The sequence below is a fragment of the Fistularia commersonii genome, chromosome 16 (assembly GCF_037954325.1).
Source record: "Fistularia commersonii isolate RoL2024-O1a breed Wild chromosome 16, RoL_Fcom_v1.0, whole genome shotgun sequence".
Classification (NCBI taxonomy): Eukaryota; Metazoa; Chordata; class Actinopteri; order Syngnathiformes; family Fistulariidae; genus Fistularia; species Fistularia commersonii.
In genome coordinates this window covers 13,246,742-13,266,489 of record NC_141299.1, presented here as the reverse complement: position 1 = coordinate 13,266,489, position 19,748 = coordinate 13,246,742, and the positions used below count along the sequence as shown (strand labels likewise).

Genomic DNA, 19,748 nt, shown 5'->3' with positions numbered 1-19,748 from the left:
GGGGCTCTGCCAGTTATTTGAAATGATTCAAAGACCAAATGTCTAATATGATGTGGTCATGAATGAGCAATAAAATAAAGTGTAAAACTATTGCTGAACTGCACTGGTAAAAGCTATTTTTCACCATTAAGCATAACCATCCAGGTTGAAATAGAAATGACTCCACAAGCAGAGCAAATGCAAGAGAAAGGAAAAAAAAAAAAAAGAAGTTGGAAATTTCAGATGCAGATTGTGCAAAATTGCTTAGATTCAGGATTTAACTTTAAGTGTAAGCTAAATGGCACATGTTTCATTTAAATTGCTGTTAAAACATTCTTCTCACTACGGTCCATGGGATGATTGCACGGTTACTCATTTCTCAGATGAGAAAAGATGTGGATAATTGGCTTATTTTCCCACTTGCTCTACTTCCATTTTAAATGTGTCATCATCTCTGTTACCTTATTGTTTTGTGTTGCTTCCCACTACCTTAAAAATTAATCATCCTGTTTAATAACGTCTCACGATCACAGTGCATAATTGATGGTGAGTTCCTTAATAGAAGGCCAGAGCAGGGATTTAACCATTCAGCTGCTCATTTCAAGGGGTGTTGAGGGAGGAGGGTCACAAAAGCTGCTTACTGGTGTGTATCTGAGTAAATATTACACATTATCATTGCAGACTAACAGCAGCCCCTCTGTATTCAATGGGTTTGTCCTTTTCTTTGCGCACAACGAGACAGAAAGAAATCGTAAGCTGTACAACTATTACTGGGTGACCGTGACCACAGGGAGCACATTTCGGACGATGACTGCTTAATTGTCATCGCGGTTGACTTTTATACGACGCTGAATAGTAATATGTACATGTGAATGGGGTTTCTTTCATGTTTTTGGATGATTGCTCATCCTTAGCTATGTTTGCCATATTTGGTTTTTACTTCATCCCAATAATGATGACTCCATGCTGAAAATGAGTTTTTTACAGAGCATCTGAGCCTACACTGCCAAGTTCAGTTTCTATAATCCCCAATTTGTTTTCCCTAATTTAGCCAAGGCAAGTAGTAGGAGTTTCTTTTATGAGGTCCACATGTATTCCCTGACCAACAAACCTTAAAACTATTTAGGTTCTCATATTAATTGGATTTTGTCTCTGGACAAGAGTATACACTACATATTGCATGCACTCTGTACAATTCAAGGTGAATCATGCTGTGTCAAGGACCTATTGGACTTGACTGGCAGTTACTATCACGTTTAGATGCCCATGTAATGGCAGGGCTCCCATTCCTGACCTTCGTATTTATCTTGCTGTATTAATGTCAGCCTATTAATTCCTAAGCGGGGGAATATTTGGCAAAGACACCGTTTACAGTGCTGGCTGAATCGTTCTTATCGCAACGGACCTTAAAGGAATAGTTTTGTGCTATCAGTAAGTGGAAATGACATTTTGAAATTTCATTCACAATAATCCACTTCATTCCCAGTAAAACATCAAAATTACAACTAAAAATATGGGAAAGCTGTTTTAAAACTTACTGTGGCAAATCATCTTGCTGTAATCCATGTGGAAAAACAGGTGTAGGTATCTTTCGGCGATAATATGATTTTGTTGCATTGCTAAAGTCATTATGAGGCCATGAATTTGATACATAGGCAGGCAGAGGGCAATGTTGCACTCAGCCGCTGTGACACGATTCAACTATAACACCCGTTCATTGATTTGAACTTGATTGATTTTAATAGATAAACTTGTGTCCACACAGTTAAATACTGTATTCTACAATTATCTAGATTACACTTTTGCACCGTATATATTTACACACACACACACACACACACACATATATATATATATATATATATATATATATATATATATATATATATATATATATATATATATATATGTACATACTGTTATACTGTTTATATATATACTGTTATACTGTTTATATTTTGACCATGGTGCCATTTTTGTGTCCATGATCACTTACGGGGCTGGCTCATTTTTGTTTTCATTATTTATTTATTTATTTATGTATTTATATATTTATTTTAGTAGCCATATGTCCATATCAGTAGGGAGTCTTCTTATCGATTAACTGAGTGGCTCATAAAGATGATGAATGGCTCACAGAATGAGTGCAATGGGGGAGTCACACACATGCATTTATGACACATGCCCAGGCGATTTGACGCTACTACGGATTTGTAGCTTTGAAAAAGCAGCATGTTAGATTTCATTCAATTTCAACATGACTTGGTGACTCATTCTGATTTAGTACACGAGCACACTCATTAATGAGGATAAGACCTGCAAATTAGATTTTGATTAGTGATACAGTGCACATAGAAAAATGGAAGTGAAAAAAAAGTCATAAAACAAGTTTTGTTTTTTTGTGAAAGCTGTCTCCATCAGATGTTACATAATAGCTCAAACAGAAAACATTTCGCCAGTAAAATTCCTTTGTTTTGTGAGTCCTTTGTTTCCACCTTCCCTCTCATTCACCCATCACCGCGTGCACGCCTCCTACATTAGCCCTTCTCCGGCGCCCTCCCCTCAAGTAGCTTCGCTTCCCCGCTGATCAGCATGCATGTTTGACCTGGTATTTCAGTGGATGCACTTGTGTTGGGGTAAGGGCCGATGTTTTGGGTACCAGGGGTTGTATTGTGTGTGATTGGGTGTCATTCATCCCTTCTATTTCTCTGCTGCTCTCAATCATTCCCTCAGTGGAGAGGTCAGCTCCTGATTCCTCTCTGCCCCATATCTGGCTCAGTGGGGCTCCAGGCTCATCTGATCACCAGGCCAAACGCTTTCCTCAGGATTGCAAATTTTCTGATTTACGCTTGCAAATTGCACATCTTCAACAGTGTCAAGGCAGGAACGCTATCTCTTTTGGGCATATATTTCTTTCAATGCCAGAGCTAAGACTTCTTTGTCTTAGCTCTGCATCCCGAAGGTATTTCAGTTTTTCCCTTAAAGTGGGTAAGAGAAAAAGAGATAAGAGGGGTCTTACAGTATGAATTCATGTATGAGGATGCTTGGGAAGACTGAATACAAACCAAATGTGTCACCCCATTCAACATGTGGTGGTCTATTGGTTCTGATTTACATTTCAGTGAATCTCTGGCCCCATATTTCCCTTCCTTTGGATCCCTGTGATGTTCCATGACAATTAACATCCCAACTCTTTCTCAATGTTTGTTGAAAGCTCAGGGGCTAATTCAGGGGTCAAGCAAGACTTGCTAGCTGTCAATCTTTTATTGTAACTTGAGTGCCCCTCCCCCCACCCAAGTTCTTTATTCTGGGTCCCCCCATTCTCCTAGACCTCGTTTAATAGAAAAGCCCAGCTCTTCTTCTATTCTCCCGCGGCCCTCTAACAGCTAGAGAGGGACAACCAGGAGCTTTGTTTGGGAGAAGCCAGGCATTCTTTCACATCTGCCTCTTGTTTTCAGACCCCCACTCCATTCAAATTTCAAACTGCCCTTTTCAATCAGCTCTCCTCCTGATCCTTCTAATAATGCTTTTCCTCCCAACATCTAAGCCTTTTTTTGTTCTGTAAAACACAAACTAAGCTCCTACTATTTCCAATTTTGTCTCTAAGCTGTTGATTATAAAGCGTCCTGTTATTTTGCAAATATATCAGGAGCATATATGACGAAAGCCTCTGGGCCCGCACCCTTGTTGCGTCTCCGTTTCTCAGAATACTTAAACATCTGGCTGAAATGGCTGCATAATCCGTCGAGGGAAAGATTATAATCGGAAAACGTACAGGTTGATGACTATTAATATTTTTAGCAATCTTGTCTTAAAAATGATAAAATGAATGTTCTTTGACATCTACCCATCCCTCATGAATGTGCAATATATTGTTGAAGGTAATGAAAACCTGTTACACGTTGATGACGAGGCTATTTAAGTAAACAGTTAAGGTTCTCCGGTAAAGTGCAGAGGGAGAAAGAAACCCCCAGTAGAGATGAGGACCTCAGCATGTCTAATGAGGAGAACGGCAGTCTTGCAGTCTCTCTCTAGTCACTGCTTTTGGTTTCTCAGCACGTTAAACACTCACAGCATGATACAAAATATATTAAGTACAGGACTGTTATCATCGATTTACAGAACACCAATCCCCATGTACTAGGGATATACATCATGCGTCTTTTCATGGCAGGGGGCCTCAGCTGCCTTGGAGGCAAAAGTGGAAAAAGGCATCTCGTCTTTGTCTTCTCATTCTAACACTTGTAGGTACATTGTGCATGCTGGTTTGTTTCTCACACTAAGTACTGGCAGCAGGGAAGTCATCATAATCATTGTGATTTAACATTGTTATCACAGAGTAATACTTTGAACGCTTTGCTGACAAATGTAAAGGCAATTAGCTTTTGGCCATAAAAGAAACTTGGTTTGCTTTGTTCTCCGGAATAGGCTGTCACTCTGACAGAGGCATTGAGACTGAAGCAAAGGTTAGGAATATGTTTAAAAGTAGGGAAAAAAAATCCAATACTTTGGCAGAAAACTGGCAGATGTACTCAAGATAGGTTAAGGCAAGTGACCTTTGCAAATATGGAGCATACACCTCAACCGGGTAGGAAAAGTATATGTGGCATCATGTACTTGATTATAACTAGCTTAAGGCAATACACCAGCTGTCATGTAAACATGGCTTAGTTATTGCTTGCATAATTTCTTCAAGCCAAGCAGCACTAGTTTTAAAAGTTTCACCAGATACATATATTTCCAAGTAAGTAAAAAATATTAATAAATGAAGAGATGATGATTTACAATGTTGCTGTCCTTGAGGGATGACTAAATGGATGGGATGATGAATAGGAAAATAATGGGAATCATATGCCGTGGCAATGACGGTCCCTGGATCCGAACCCCATTTATTGCAGAGGGTGACGTGTAGTGTGGTACAGTTATATCACTATCTCGCCATTGGATTTCCTAAGACTTTCAAAGTCCATGCTAAGACATTGTGAAGCTTTTTTCATGGCTTGATTCGACTCCAAAGTTAACTCCAAACTTTATCGATAAAGTGTTGTTTTTCCTTTAAGTTACCGGTTTCAGAAGCTACAGAATAAATGGAATAAACCGGTTCAAGAGGGTCTCACATTTTGTAATATAGGGACTTGGGATTGTGTTGAAACGTAATAGATATTCTTGAGTAAACTGTAGACTGAATTTTATCGACACAAATCGAGAAGCTAGATTTTGATCAGCATATTTGGTTGTTCAAAACAAAATATTCACATCCTTGATTTGCAATTTTCTGTCACCCTCAAGAATTCTTAGAAAAGCCACTTTTTTAATGCATTTATGTCTTTATTTATTTAAATATTAAATTGCTGTTGCTCAGAAAGAGAAAAGTTAAGGAATGGATGACTCATAGACAACCTTTTTTCCAATCATCAATCTGTGTTTTGCATTTTTGAATAATCTTAAGTTCCCATCATAGACCTGCAAATGTTGTAGCTGTCGAAAGCAAGAAAGGAAATAGAAAAAAAAATTAAAAAGATCGTGAAAGTTTAAAAACTATCTGAAAATGTTTGACTTGTATGAACTGATCAAATTGTGTTTTTGTCATTAAGTTTTTCAAGATGAAGGGATGGAATTTGATGTTAACTATTTGTATTTATTGGCTCTCTAAAATGGCCAGCATGTAATCACTTCATTTTGAAGACTCTAGTTTGACGGGATATTTGGTGTGCTAATTATTATAGTCGTGCAAGGTTGTTTCTCAAAAGGTAGCCAAGCCATGAAAAATAAACAGCAATGAATTAATCAAAAGTATTAACCAGGTTTAATAACTGAATATTTAACCATAATAAAAGAAGTAAAACAAAAGAAAAAAAGAAATTGAAAATATTTCAAAGAATAAATGGATAAAAATCAGACATTAAATCACAGGGACAAAGAGAAATGCTTGTGTATTCTTTCAGAAAATCAATTGAGTTTCCAAATTCTATCCAGGTGAAAACCCAGTTTTAGATTTTAAGGCATTCCCCAATTCTCTTCGCTAGATTATTTAAAAAGCCAATGTTTTTTACGAATATATTTTGTGGGTGTGTGTGCATGCATGTGTGTGTAAAGTAATGACTAAATTCTGTGTAAAGTTGAATGTCCATGAACCTCTGTACCAGCCGCACAGTCTTATTCTGCAATTTGCCTAAAGCCTCATTGTATTGCAAGGACTTGAAGCATAGGGTGATTATCGCATAGTTCAGTTGGTTCTTGCCTTATAAATTTAAAACAACAGAAGAGAGTATGGTTTTACTAGGATTCCTTATGCTTGTGCACCCTGAACAATTTCTATTTGTTGCTTCTCAAGCCTACATATTATTGATCTAATGTAAATGCATTGTGACTGTTGTTAACCTCTTTTAAATAGCTCTAAAATTAGTGGTCTCAGGTGAGGCATAATTTCGCACCAGATGAGCTTATTATGGCAGGCTTAATTGCAACTTTGTTGGTTAATGTGTTCACTCCACATCCTTTCGCGTTGATGAATTATAACATTCTGAGAACTCAAACTAAACAAATCAAAGACTCTTTTTACCAGTGAAGTTGATCCAGCCGAGGCTGATGTGAGCAGTTCCGACTCTACATGACAAACACAATTCCTTGCTGTGGTCTCAGTTGTGTGATAGCTAATTCTATGATGGGGGAGTATTGACATTCTTAAACCTACAATCAAATGTCCTGGACATAAAAAAGACAAACAAAAAATAAGTAAAAAAAAATGCTTGAATCTGGAAAAAAAAATAGAAAACGTATTTCGCCAAGGGGTCAGATGGTCTGATTGGTGCTAAACACCTTGGTGAATGTGCTAATGGTTCATGGGAGTGAGAGGACTGAGCTTAACCCAGCAGTGTAAACACAGACACAAAAGGGAGTGGTTAGTTGTGTGAAACACATGCCTGGTCATGCAGGTAGGCATTAAGTTTCACTCTACACAGACCCTTCACTGGTGCCGTGATCGGGAGGAGGCCATTTGCTTTTGTGCTAAAAGAGAGTAAAACAAACATTCAAACACACTAGTACTGGCGTGGCAGGTATGGATGAGGTGGGAACACAGGAATTTGGGGTTTGAGAGATGTGAGGGAAAGGGAGGAGATGGAAGGGTTATATAGATAAGCTTGTAATGAGTCACAACAGAAAGAAGTGACCATTTGGTGCCTCATGTTTATCTGTTTGGCTTTGACATGGGGAATGATTGAGTATCACTTTGTAACTTCCCACTGAAGTAAATCAAAACACCAAAAACATAAGTCATTACATCTGTAACCAAAGGTAATTACATATAGATCCAAATATATCAAACTGTAATTTAGAAAAAAAAAAAAGATGTTCCGTATTTTTTCCCCACTATGTATCTTATGGTTCCCACAATCTATCTAACTTTACTAAAGATTGCATAAAAAGCAGTCAAGTGAATGAAACCTAAAAATATATAAAAATTAAGAATTGGTTAGCTATTCCCCCAAAAAAGTAATGGAATTCAATCTTTATGGCACCCAGATTTTCCATCCTAAAGTTGGCCGTCGAGTTTGGTGTGTCACCTCATGATTCCTGATGTAAATCTTAAAAGGTATTGATAGGAATCTCACTTTATGCTAATTTCAATGCCGATATCCTTCAGCAAGAAACATTTGTTGGCAAACGAGTCAGCTGTAAATTTCTTGACATCAATTATGATCTCCTTTTTTTGCACTATCCAAAGGTAAAATATCACGCAGTTGAGTGCATGAGACTAAAAGAAATGGTGAAAAGCCATACGTCTTTGCAAATGGTGCTGATAATATCATTTGATCTAGTACTGATAAGCTTCACATCAGTTGCCAATAGGTCACAACCAGATATACAGGCGGGGTTTTATCTGTCTGATGACAGGACCAGCCCCACCCTGTCCCCCACCCTCTTAGCAGTGAAATGGTTAGTGAAATGGTAGCTACCATTAAAGGATTTCTCTTCCTAGGGTTTTTGACCTTATGGGATTATTTGGTCGCTTAGTTGGTGTTATAGCACTTCAAAGCTCACGGTTTGTCACATTTCTGCAATGGCATGCAGCATCAAGTGCCTTCTGAGGAGATTGTGACAGGATGAGCATTCTTTATGAAACCACACCACGCAGAGAGCCCTATTTGTGGAATTCAGTTCATCCCTTAATCACATTTTTTTTTTTCTCTTGGTCTGCTCCGCAGGTTAGAGGATCAATGATGAGCATCACCGCGGCCAGGTGACTTGGACTTTTTGTTAATCTTTTTTTTTTTTTTTCCCTTTTTTTTTGGCACAACAAAAAAAATTGCCATAGACCAACAACACCTGGTGCCATGGCATGCTCCCTGTGGAAACTACACACCTTCTGCTGGTTTCTCATCACTCTCGCCCAAGTACACTCCACAGAGGGTAAGTCCATTTGACATGGGTGTCTTTGGGATGATGAAAAATATTTCTTTTCGTGCTCGTCTATTTTTACATCTTTTAAATGAAACTAGTTACAGATTCGGCGATAGTTATGGTAGAAAATATTTGTTACTGATGTCTGATAAATAAATTCAGCTTGACGAATGAAAATGGGACTCGAGATGAGACGGATTCTTTCAGTGCAGACACTGAATGTGTAAATAAAACAGTTTTGAGGGCAGTGGGCACAGGCGGATGGGGGATAATCTTGTGCGATTTCATTAGTTGGTGAATTGAGATTTGTCTGAGATTTTCTGCTTGAAAGCACCAGTTGTTCCCAGTGGCACCAGAGCTGGATCCATTTGTGAATTCTTCGCTTAAATGTTTTTTCTCATGGCCAGCACACATAGATTTCCCTACAAAAAATATAAAGCGTAAATGTTTTAATCACAGTTTATTTCAATTTGATGAATCATGCTCTCTTCTCTCATAATGATAAGATTCGCAAATCCAAACTACATCTGTATCCTGTAATTATTAGTGTTTAATCATTGGAATAATGATGCACTACTTTAGACATTTGATGATTAGATTCTGAATAAACCAGAGTTGGACTCATTTCAGTGCAATATATCAGAAAAGCCATTACAGATTTGGTTCTGTGGTGCCAACTGTTGAAGCCCAAGCCAAATGTTCATGTTACCTTCTTCATGGAATGAGAAAAAAAGGGTTATCTGTGTTTGCCAGTTTGCAGGATAATGATTTACCTAGTTCCTTAATTAACACTGTATCATTTCATGCTCAAAAATGACAAACAATAATAAGTTTGTTTGCATATATAAAAGTTGTCTGACATTAAAGTATTGCTTCGTTTCTATCACGTTCAATTGGCTGAGCAAATTCAGCCGAGAAAAGCTTAATCATATGCATTTCATACATTTTGGTAAAATGTATCATCTAACAAATTGCATGCACTGGTAGGAGTTTTCAATTTCAAGGCTTAAGATATGTATGAGTAAAGCAATCTAGGGGAAATGAAAGAACCCCAGAGACATTCTCTACCTGTTTGTGGTGCATCTGGTTTAACCAGGCGCTCCAAAGAACTCCAAAGAACAAACAGGATTGTGTGGATTGGAGTTTGGGAAACTCACGAGCAGTATGGACGCTACGATACTCTGTACAACTGCTTGGTTTTGCTGCATTTTCACTGAAGTGAACCTTTGTAGAGCTTAAAAAAAACTCCTCGCTGTGAGGTAATCCCATGTGGTGTGGAGGGAGCACATGACAGTCAAAAGCCTCTTCGCTGATAAATCTTATTGTGGCTACTAGACTTACTTAATTTCTTGAATTTGTTTTGTCTCTCATTCAGAGGCTACTTCAGTTCAAACTAAATGTGCCTTCGTCTTTGCACAATTGAAACCAAAATATAGAATGCAGAGATTCAATTTTTGGTTGACATTCTCCGTCCCGTACTCCTTCTCATTTTCTGTCTGTTGAGAGATCAACAGAGAAACACTTCATTACAAACAATATCCTGAAGTAAACATGCTTCATTAAACTGCGTCTGCCACTAATATCTTTTTAATGCATTTTTATAATTGAATTAAATGGGTAACTGCAATTCTGTACATAGTTTAAACTTTCTCTTTTATCTTTTCATTAATTTGTCAAGTAGAGAACTTAACTTGTTCAAGACTGACAATGTTTATATTGGAACTTGTTGTCTCTCTTACACACCTATTATACAAGGTGTATATCTTACAAATCTTACAAATTTGACTTTGTGTTGAATATGACCCCAAATGTTTACATGTATTTGGTCAATATTTTTATGTTTTATATTTGATAAACTGCAATTCACTATTACTCAAAGCCTCCCATCTTGCTTTTAAAGCATTATTTCCCATTCAAGTGCACCTCTAACTGCATGAATGCATCGACAGCTGCGTACACATAAATATATGTAGGCCTGAGGCATCTTTTTTCTAATTATGTGAAATTAACATTGTTTGTGCACATTATTTTCAATGTTATGGAGTTTCATTAGTAATTCTTTCCATTCTTTTGAGCACGGTGACACAAGTGTTTACAGTCAGTAATGAGCCAATTATCTTTGATAATTATGTCAGATTTCCGTCTGTAAAATAGGTAATTTTAATTGCAACTTTTAGTCACACTTTTCCTGGAACAATATTTTTGGAGAATATGATTTTCTTATAACATGTCTTTTAAACTGACTCACGAAATGAAATGAAAACTTCATTATGTGAGCTTATTGACGTGGCATCAAGCATTAAATATCTCAAAAATCGTCTTTGATTTTTGTATTGATAGCACAATTTTTTTTTTTTTTTTCCCATGACTTCAAGAGACATACCTGGATTCTGAAAAGAAGTATTGATCCCTTTATATTTGTTTTTCATTTGGTAACCTAGTATTGGGTTTCAAAAAAAGCCTTTGTTATACCCTGAGATGTTTCAATGACACCTTAGTATGTAAGAGAGAGTGTCTCCGATAGATTTTGGATTGAAAGAGGGGTAGATGTCAATGTTTTCAAAGCTTGAACAACACTGTTTTTTCTACTAACTTTCTTTTTATTACAGATGTTGAACTGGCAAAGTTGTGGTGAAGTTTTAGATGCTGCAAATTGATTTCCTCTCTCCTGTTCTTTTCTGTTTTCATCTCAAAGTGCCATCATAGAAACTGAAACATAATTCACCTGTGGTATCACTGTACGGTATTAAAAATTGAAATCAATCAATTCACTTTTTGCTCATTCATTCATTTCTGTAAAATGTGTTTTCTCAGTTAAACTGGTCAAGGCGAGAAAAACCAGAGAGTGTAGCAATATTCTTGTTTTTCTTGAGAGAGGGACGGATTTTAAGTCCACGGCATGTAAGACCGCCAAGAAGTAGGATTGGCATGTTTATCTGATTTCAATTCATGTTAGTGTTGGAGTTATGATTAGACGATGATTTCTTCCTGTTGAATCCAACATTTTTGGATTGATGTATTGAATCTGATTTATCAAAGTCAAATATAGCGAACTAAGTCACAGAGGAGTTGAGTAGCTCATATTTAATGACAATTTATCATTAAAAAAAAAAATCATGTTAGATTACATATTGAATTGAAGGATGCCTCTGCTGGTTATGTGCGTGAGATGAACTGCACATAAAGAGTATGTCACTGTATAAAAGCTGTTTCAGTGGCAAAAGTTGTCTGAACAAGCCTTACACTGAGAATGTCTTTTTCTTCCGTACATCCTGACACCACTCGCTTGTTTCTTTTCAAAGCTTGGAATGATTGAAGTACTTGAAGTACTTTCTCAAGGGCAACCGAGAAGGGCACCTTTAAAAGTCCTCTTTTTTGTACCAAGTGAAAGGAAGAGGGGAGATTCAAGGCCTTAATCTCAAAGTGAATGGAGTGAAATAGACAATCAAGGTGTTCTGAAATGTAATTACTGGAAGTAAAGGCTCAGGGCTTAATGTGAGCCAAACCTGCAAGAACTTGCAAGAACAGGATCCTGCACCCAACTGCGTTGCCACCACCTATTTGCAATGGTTAAATATCTCTTTTAACTCATATATATATATATATCTATATATATAGTGTTCCCCAGGGGATCTTGTGCCTCTAATTGAAATACTGAAGAAAACACATTGAAATGTATCCAATCGACATAATTGAATCTACTAGGAAACACTAGGAAAAAGAATATATCCTTCACTCCCGTATACAATACTTTAAGACTGCTATTTCTGAATATGTAATCTTGTTTAAAATAAGGGCCTTCTCCCACTCGCTTCATTCATTCTCTTATCTAACAAAGACAACCTGTCAAGTAAGAACCACAGGAACCACATCAAATGAAATTGGTGCCGCAGCTCTGCATCAGCTAAGTCTTCATTGATTTTGTCTTATTTTAAATTGATTAGTTTATTTATTTTTTGTCAAATAAGCATTGAAAAGTTTTTCCATTATCGGTATGTATTAAAATACCCTTTGTTTGGCAATTTGACGAACAACTTAAAAATAAAATATCCCGGCCGTAAAAAGTAAGAAATAGAAGGTAAATAATCGTGACTGCAGAGGTACATTCTTCTTCTGCTTGTTGTCAATTTAGTAAACAACCTGTGTTGGCTTTGTCCTCCCTCCTCCTGTCTTATGTCATTGTAGTAGTTTGTGGCAGAATGTTGACTCTGGCTTCCTATGGAGCCAGGCAGGCGTGGGGTCTGTGTACGAAGGTCCGCCATCCTGTCAAGTCTCTTTCATCGCCAGCCAGGCTTGGCCAATAAGGAGATAAGGAAACAATAACTGGGAGAGCAAGCAGTGGCAAGGTGTAACCACTGCCCCTGGGTCTCCTCCCTGCTGAGCACTTCAAATCCTCATTAGGATTTTCAGCAAAAGGAAGGAGGGATTTTCTGGATTAGGGCTTTGTCACAGTTGGCCCCAGGTTGGTGTTTGTCATGCAAGAGCAAAGCAGAGCTCTGAGATCCTCCCTCCCACCCAAACACAAAGCATCCATTCACCTGGTTACTGATATAGTTTGGATGTCTCACTGTCCTAAAGTATAAGAAACTAAACTGTATTTATTCAGTACCCTTGCCAGGGTATTTTGGTCACCTATCTTTGGAGTTTGTAGGTTTTTGCTGCAGAATCAGCATTTTTTCTCCGTGGTTACTTATGCAGACATAACCTTGGAACGCATCATTAGTTTGTTGTTTGTGGTCACCTTTGATAAGTCAAGCTGAGCTATGATACCGGTGCAGCAGTTCAGACAGAATATGCAATGTTGTTGCATATTCTGTCACTTTGTTTCTAAATACAGGGGTCGTAACAAAAAAAAAAAAAAAAAAAGAAAAGAAAATCGCTTTCCTGATCATTGTATTTCTTTTAGAATTCAGTAAAAACAATTTCATTTGAGAAGACATGGCTGTTTGATTAATTAAGACATGAGTCATGGGTTTTGGATTCTCACACAAAGAAAGGAGAACTGTGTTTCTCAACATGTTGCCAAAGCTTGAACATGGTCCTTAATTGGTTTGCAGTCAAGTAGAGTGGTTCAGCATGACTGAGCTTTAGGATAGTGTGCAAACATACCTTCTCCCACCATTCTCTGTGTTGATGTTTGTGGGGAATTCACCCAGATCCCAGGAGGCTCTAGCTATGTGGGATCTAACCACCCAAGATTAGATGTCATCTATCCTTATGTCCCAATCTGCCTTATGTTTTACTCTCATGCTTTGTCTCACTCTACTTTTGTCCAGACAAAATCGTGAGGGTTCTGAAGAAGTGTATCTGAAACTATCTGCAAAACACTGTCTTAACAAATGTTAAACGCATGTTTTTTTTGTGACCATGTTTTGTACGCTTTTTTTGTTTGTTTTTCTGTCTGTTTGTCTCACTGTCCACACTTCTTATCGTGAATTTGCGATATCGGTTACTTTTGATGTTCAGTATGAGTGGTTCTCATGTTCGGCAACATAGCACGAAGAACATGAAATCGTCATTTTAAAAAAAATCAGGAAAAAAAAAGAAACTTAGGGTTCCCTTTTTTATTACTGTGTAGTTCTAACTCTACTTTGCTGTAATTAGACATCAATGGCTGCAGACAGGCCCCATAAAAGAATTGCTGATGAAATGCCGTCTGGGACGGATGGATGAGGAGGAGTTTTTTGAGTATCCATTAGTTGATGTTTCAAAAAGAATCCAGCCTGTAGACGTTATGTCAGTTAAATGAGCTACTCCTGCTGGTCATATGGTAAACAAGGGTGGTTTCCTGTTTGATAAATAATGATGATTAGACTATTGCACACGTGGTGCATCTTGGCAATATTCACTTGTTTTCTGTAGAATCTCTGCCTATGTGTTTGATAAAGGCACCTGCATATGCCATACCATTTTTTAATCCTACATTGAAATATATCAGTTATACCAATGGGAGTAATTTTGAGGCTTTCTATACCTTCTGATTGAGCACCAAAACAAGGGTTTAGTTACTATTATTCGAAGTCTTTATTTGATTTGTTTTTATTCCCCCCCCCCCCCCTTTTTTCCCCTTTCTCCAGTATACATCATGTTAACAGGTGTTCATGGAGTATGTAATCATGCATTCATTTTGAATAGGTTTTTGAAAGGCATGTTTGCTGAGCCCCAGGAAACTATGGCTTGGAGGAATATCATGCATTAACTTCAGAGCACGTAAGAGCATTTTCGCTGAGGAGAAAATAATATATCTAAAGTTCTATGATTCCAGATTTTACCATTCACTTTCAAGAGTAAGATGTATAATATCCCTGCTTGCCCTTAGTGGACTCCTCTTTGTCCTTTTGCTTACAGTCCTAATTTAGAGCAGCTATAAATCCAGACGAGCCCCCTATAAATGAGGCTTGGTGAAAGTACAGTCATAAATATAAAGGATTTAGAACCAGTCCCTTCAGCAGGAGGTCTGAGAGCCCATTTATAGACCTTTTTAACTGAGCAGTTTTAGTTGTACCTTCAGAACTTCTTTATTTTGTTCCAAGTTTGAATAAGCCATTACTAAATGCAAAACTTGTCCATAATGGTTACACATTAAAAGGAAAATGTCTGTGTGTGTGTGTGTGTGTGTGTGTGTGTGTGTGTGTGTGTGTGTGTGTGTGTGTGTGTGTGTGTGTGTGTGTGTATGTGTGCGTGCATGCGTGCGCGCACGTGTATGTGTTTCCTTATTGCCCAACTTTTATAGTTCATCATTTAAGGGTAATAGTTCATGAAGTGCTAGTTTACTCGCTGTCAAACATAACATATGTTAGCTCAGTCCATTTGTACTGTGATAGACCACTGTGACCTGACCCCAAGTGACTTAGCTTTTGACCTTGTTAGTCATTATGCTCCCTAAGTGTTTCCGTATGTCAAGGGCTTGGATCTTTGCCCTCACACGCCTAAATTAAACAATGGTCTCATCAAGACAGTAATTTGAGACTGATCGTGCAAGCAGAAATATGATAGATCAATATCATATTAAGAAAGTTGCCTTCTTTTAGACTGTAACAGATTTCTGTTCTTGACAGTTCGGCTGGACCAGTGCTCTTGTCTAGTATTTGATTTATTATGTTCATCATATACAACCCCAGACAAATGGCAAATAATTTTTAAATTGCTTAAAATTAGGATTGAGGATGGTCTGATACAATATAACCAGAACTGCTACTTTGTACTGACCTTGCACTGCCACACAATGCTAATCTGACTTTACCCAGATGTTTTTTAAATTAAAAAATGATCAATGGAACAAAACTGACAAGAGAATATCCGGAGAGGAAGTAGGTGTGTTTTTGACATTACCATCTTTAAATTGAAAGAAAATCTTGATATATACCTTCAAGGGTTCAAGGGGTTCATTTACATACGGATGTCACTCTTACAACATTGAAGACACAGAGAAAATGGGCGTCGGAAACACTGAATTCACAGATTCAAGAAATTTGTACGATCAAGCTGGACACAAGAGCTCAGACTCCAGACTTGGATTCCTGATATAGCCTAGTGAGATCTTAACATCAATAGTGAGAATATTGAGTTGAGCTGTTTTTTGAACGTTGTAACAATCAGCTCACTGAAGGGAAAATGCACTTGTGATGGAAGGTCATCATGATAATGCTCAGCTTCTGAATTATTAAGACTAGTAGTCAAGGAATCCTTGATAAAGTGGAACAAGAATACAATTTAGTTTTATGCTCAGAAAGCCTCTTCCACTATTATTTGATTGAATTCTCAGTGCGTTATGTGTGGATATCCTTGAATTGATCAAGGAAAGAATGGTTGCTTCATGAGAAAAAATTAATGTAAAATTAATGTAAATGTTTAAAAGTAAAAAAGAAAGTCTAAGGTTGTGCATAACTTTGAAATGCTGTTGTGTTAACTTAACAATGTGCCAAACCTACAAGGTTACAAGTCTAGTCTTCAGATTGAGCAGCGATAGTGTCTTCACGGCATGACTACCCTGTTGGTCCGGGGTTTTAAATGCCAAGTGGGGGTCAGTCAAAAACACCAGATGAATAATGTGGCATAAATGCATACACATGAGTATCTCGCGGAAGGAAAGGGAACCACTGCTGCGTTGTGCTTGAGGAAATGCACTTTGGGAATGCACACTAAACAGATGGCCCCCTCTCATTTGTGTGTACTGCTGCTGGTGACCCGTTGGGAAACGCTTCCTTATTGAATCAAGTACAATCAAGAGCTTCATTGGAGCAGCCAGGGAAGTCTGGTCATCCAGTGTATCTGAGACGACACTTTCCTCACTGTATCTGACCCAGCGTATCAGCATTCCTGAAGGGTACTTTTGAAAGGATGTATACCTGACCTGTCAAGGGCAGTTACCGCACAAGATTTAAAAAATTCACATGATAAAGCAAACAAAAAAAAAAACACGAGTAAAAAAAGTGGAGGTCCCAGGTTAATGTTATTGTGAAATTAGTTTTGTGTGGTAACAATAATATTGACCTGGGACCTCCCTTTTTTTTTTATTTGTATTTTTTTTTTTTTTATCATGTGAATTTCGTTACATTTTAAAATACCTGCCTGACATTTACTTGTACTGGCAAAACAAACCTTGACCTAGTGGTGCCGATCCCAAATGAAGGCTCAAATTGAAGCTTCAGATCTACCGGTGACAATTTGTTAAGGGCCATGGGACAAAGTTTGATGGTCATAGCATCCATATCATTACAAGAAGATGTCCTTGCTTTTTTGTGTGACCTAAAAAGCAGTCACCCCTTCTATCACACACACACAATCCAAACTCACCCGCATGCACACACGCACGCACGCACACACGGCTTAGCCCCAGGGCTATCCGATATTAGACAGTGAGATGACATTGTGTGGTTGTGCAAGTGCAGTCAGCCGACATGTGCAGATGATGTGAAGTCAATAATGCATTATGAAAAAAGGGGATTTATGACCTTGATGAGCCCCATTGAGCTTAATTAGGCCTAAAGGTTGATTTACATAGAAGTGTACATGGAATTTGATGAGACACTGTTTCTCAGCTCATGCACTACATTTTCATGTTGTCAAGTGGCGATGTTCAATGTCTGTCCTTATACAAATACAAAACAGAAGCAAAGCTCGAATCTGTCTTGATTCTCTGCAAGTGTCCATTTATTTTCTGACAACCCATCAAGTATAGAGATACTGAGGATTAGGTTCTTTTTCATGGCAATGATGGTATTTCCTATCCAGACTTATATGCCCCGTGCGTAAGCTGCATGAGAAATAGTCAGTGTAACAAGTCTCTGGTTGGGTGAATTTCTGTTTAGAAAACCCATTGTAACACTAAAAGAGAGAGAGGAGGGCCTTTTCTAAGAGAAATGACAAGACCTTTTTCAGAGTCATGTACCTATATCAAAGATGCTCCTGATAGCCCCCCTGCTGTTGCTATGGAAGTAGCAGAGATGTAAATTAACTGGACTGAGTTGGATGGTAGAGAATACAAATGAGACTGGAATGCTCATTCTCCCGCTGCTCTTTGCCTCTTCTTATCCCAATATCATTCTGTGTCTTTCTCCTGCTTCTTGTGCAAGCAGGTCTATGATTTCAAACAGGATGTTGTTTTTGTATTTCATTTATTTTTAAATGAGCCCAGATGTGTGCGTGAAGGTGTATTTTTTTTTTTCGGGTCACTTAAAAAAAATGTATAACTTCAGGCAGGACCCCACTGAATATATGCATTTCTTTTTTCTTTAACATCATATACTGCATATTCCACTTACAAGGTACTTGATCTATTGCGAAATATATGTGGTATTAAAAGAGCGAAGACTTTACAGGGAGATATAATAATGACATTATATCACTGCTGTATTCAGACAAAGAGTGTAAATGGTGTTAAACTTTAAACTTCACTCATCAAATAGTTAAGAGTCCAAAAGAGAGCCAATATCTCAGATATGATAGGCCAATTTTTAGCTGTAAAGGAACCTTTACATAATTTACAGGTGCACTTTGCTCAAAATTGACATCACCTTTTAGCAGAAAATGTGGGTAAATAAATCACCCTTGAGATAAAGTTCATGTTCAGAAATGTGAAAGAATTCCAAAACCTATCAAACCAGTAGTGTAATTCAACGTATGTCTCTTTTCTTTTTTTTTAAATTTATGTATTTATCATATTTATTTGTTTATGGCCATATAGTCAGCAGTCTACCGAGTTCCTGCTGTTTACAGGGTATATGCAATATTTTCTTTCTTTTCTTCCCCTGTGTGGACCTGACGACTCAAGAATACATGCTGTTGTAAAGGATATCTCTGGATTATAGAATCAGCGCTGCTGGAAGAGTCTTGACTTTAAGGTTTTGTTTCCTTCGCCTGTGTATTTTGCTTGTATCATAGGAGGGCGGGGTGGGGTTGGATCGCAGAACCTTGAGGATTCAAGCTGTGTTTCCTGTTGTCACAAGCTAATGCTACGGGCCACACTGTTCTTTCACCCCAAATCCCCCTTGCAAGCGACCTCATCGGCTCGGGAGCGCAGAATAAAAGCAGGCCAAGCAGAGATGGAAGCTCATTTACAAGCAGCTGTTCAGCTCTCATCAGAACAGTGAGGAAATCAAAGGGCAGTGTTAACGGAGGATGACAAGCATTTGCAGCGTCCCTGTCACACTTCTTGTTGGCTCATGACAGAAAAATTATCTGGTTTCAGATCAGAATAGTCTGGAGACCTTTTGTATTTTGGCCAAAGTGATGGTGGCGATAAGTGACCAAATAGGTTTACTTTTCAGGCTATGCTTTGTCCGTGGATTAATTTTGAAAGCACAAGTTACTCCAGCGATTTAGGGCAATTTTGATTTAAGACTATTTACTGAATGCAAGGCCAGTAAACACAAAGTACATGAAACTAGTTTACAACATCAGGGGTTATTTAAATATGATTTTAAACTATAGGTAGAAACTTAATGGGTGCGCGTGTGTGTGTGTGTATGTGTGAAAATATATAGCTATGCTCCATCTCCTGAGTATGTCCTCACATATTCAGTGTTTATGTTTAGTTCTGTGGGACATCATGATTTAATGTTCCAGGGCTGCTATTGATAATCCCAATGATTTTCTTCACTTTAGAAACAGGAGGCATATAACCTCCCAATTGATTTGATTCATCGCTTGGGAAAAAAACAAACAGAAAACCAAAAAAAAATCACACACACACACACACACACACACACACACACACACACACACACACACACACACACACACACACACACACACACACACATATAGTATATGTAGAAAACCACAGACAATCTGCATAATGGGCCCGTATTAGATGTGGGAGTTTCTTACACATCTTTAGCTGCTTAATGCCATTGTGAAGGTTA

At 37.9% G+C, this 19,748-nt stretch overlaps 1 protein-coding gene across 22 annotated transcripts in view; it reads left to right on the top strand.

The window, feature by feature from the left end:
• Positions 1-19,748, top strand: part of adgrl2a (adhesion G protein-coupled receptor L2a) — an 88,548-nt gene that overhangs the window by 13,016 nt on the left and 55,784 nt on the right. For 15 of the 22 annotated variants that reach the window (XM_086162016.1, XM_086162011.1, XM_086162007.1 and 12 more), the window contains exon 2: positions 8,187-8,391. In XM_086162016.1, coding sequence (XP_086018142.1) covers positions 8,316-8,391 — 76 coding nt within the window. In that variant the 5' untranslated portion in view covers positions 8,187-8,315. Of the gene's footprint in view, positions 1-8,186; positions 8,392-19,748 lie in introns of those variants that run through there. The other 7 variants (XM_086162017.1, XM_086162012.1, XM_086162008.1 and 4 more) reach the window with 2 other exon arrangements.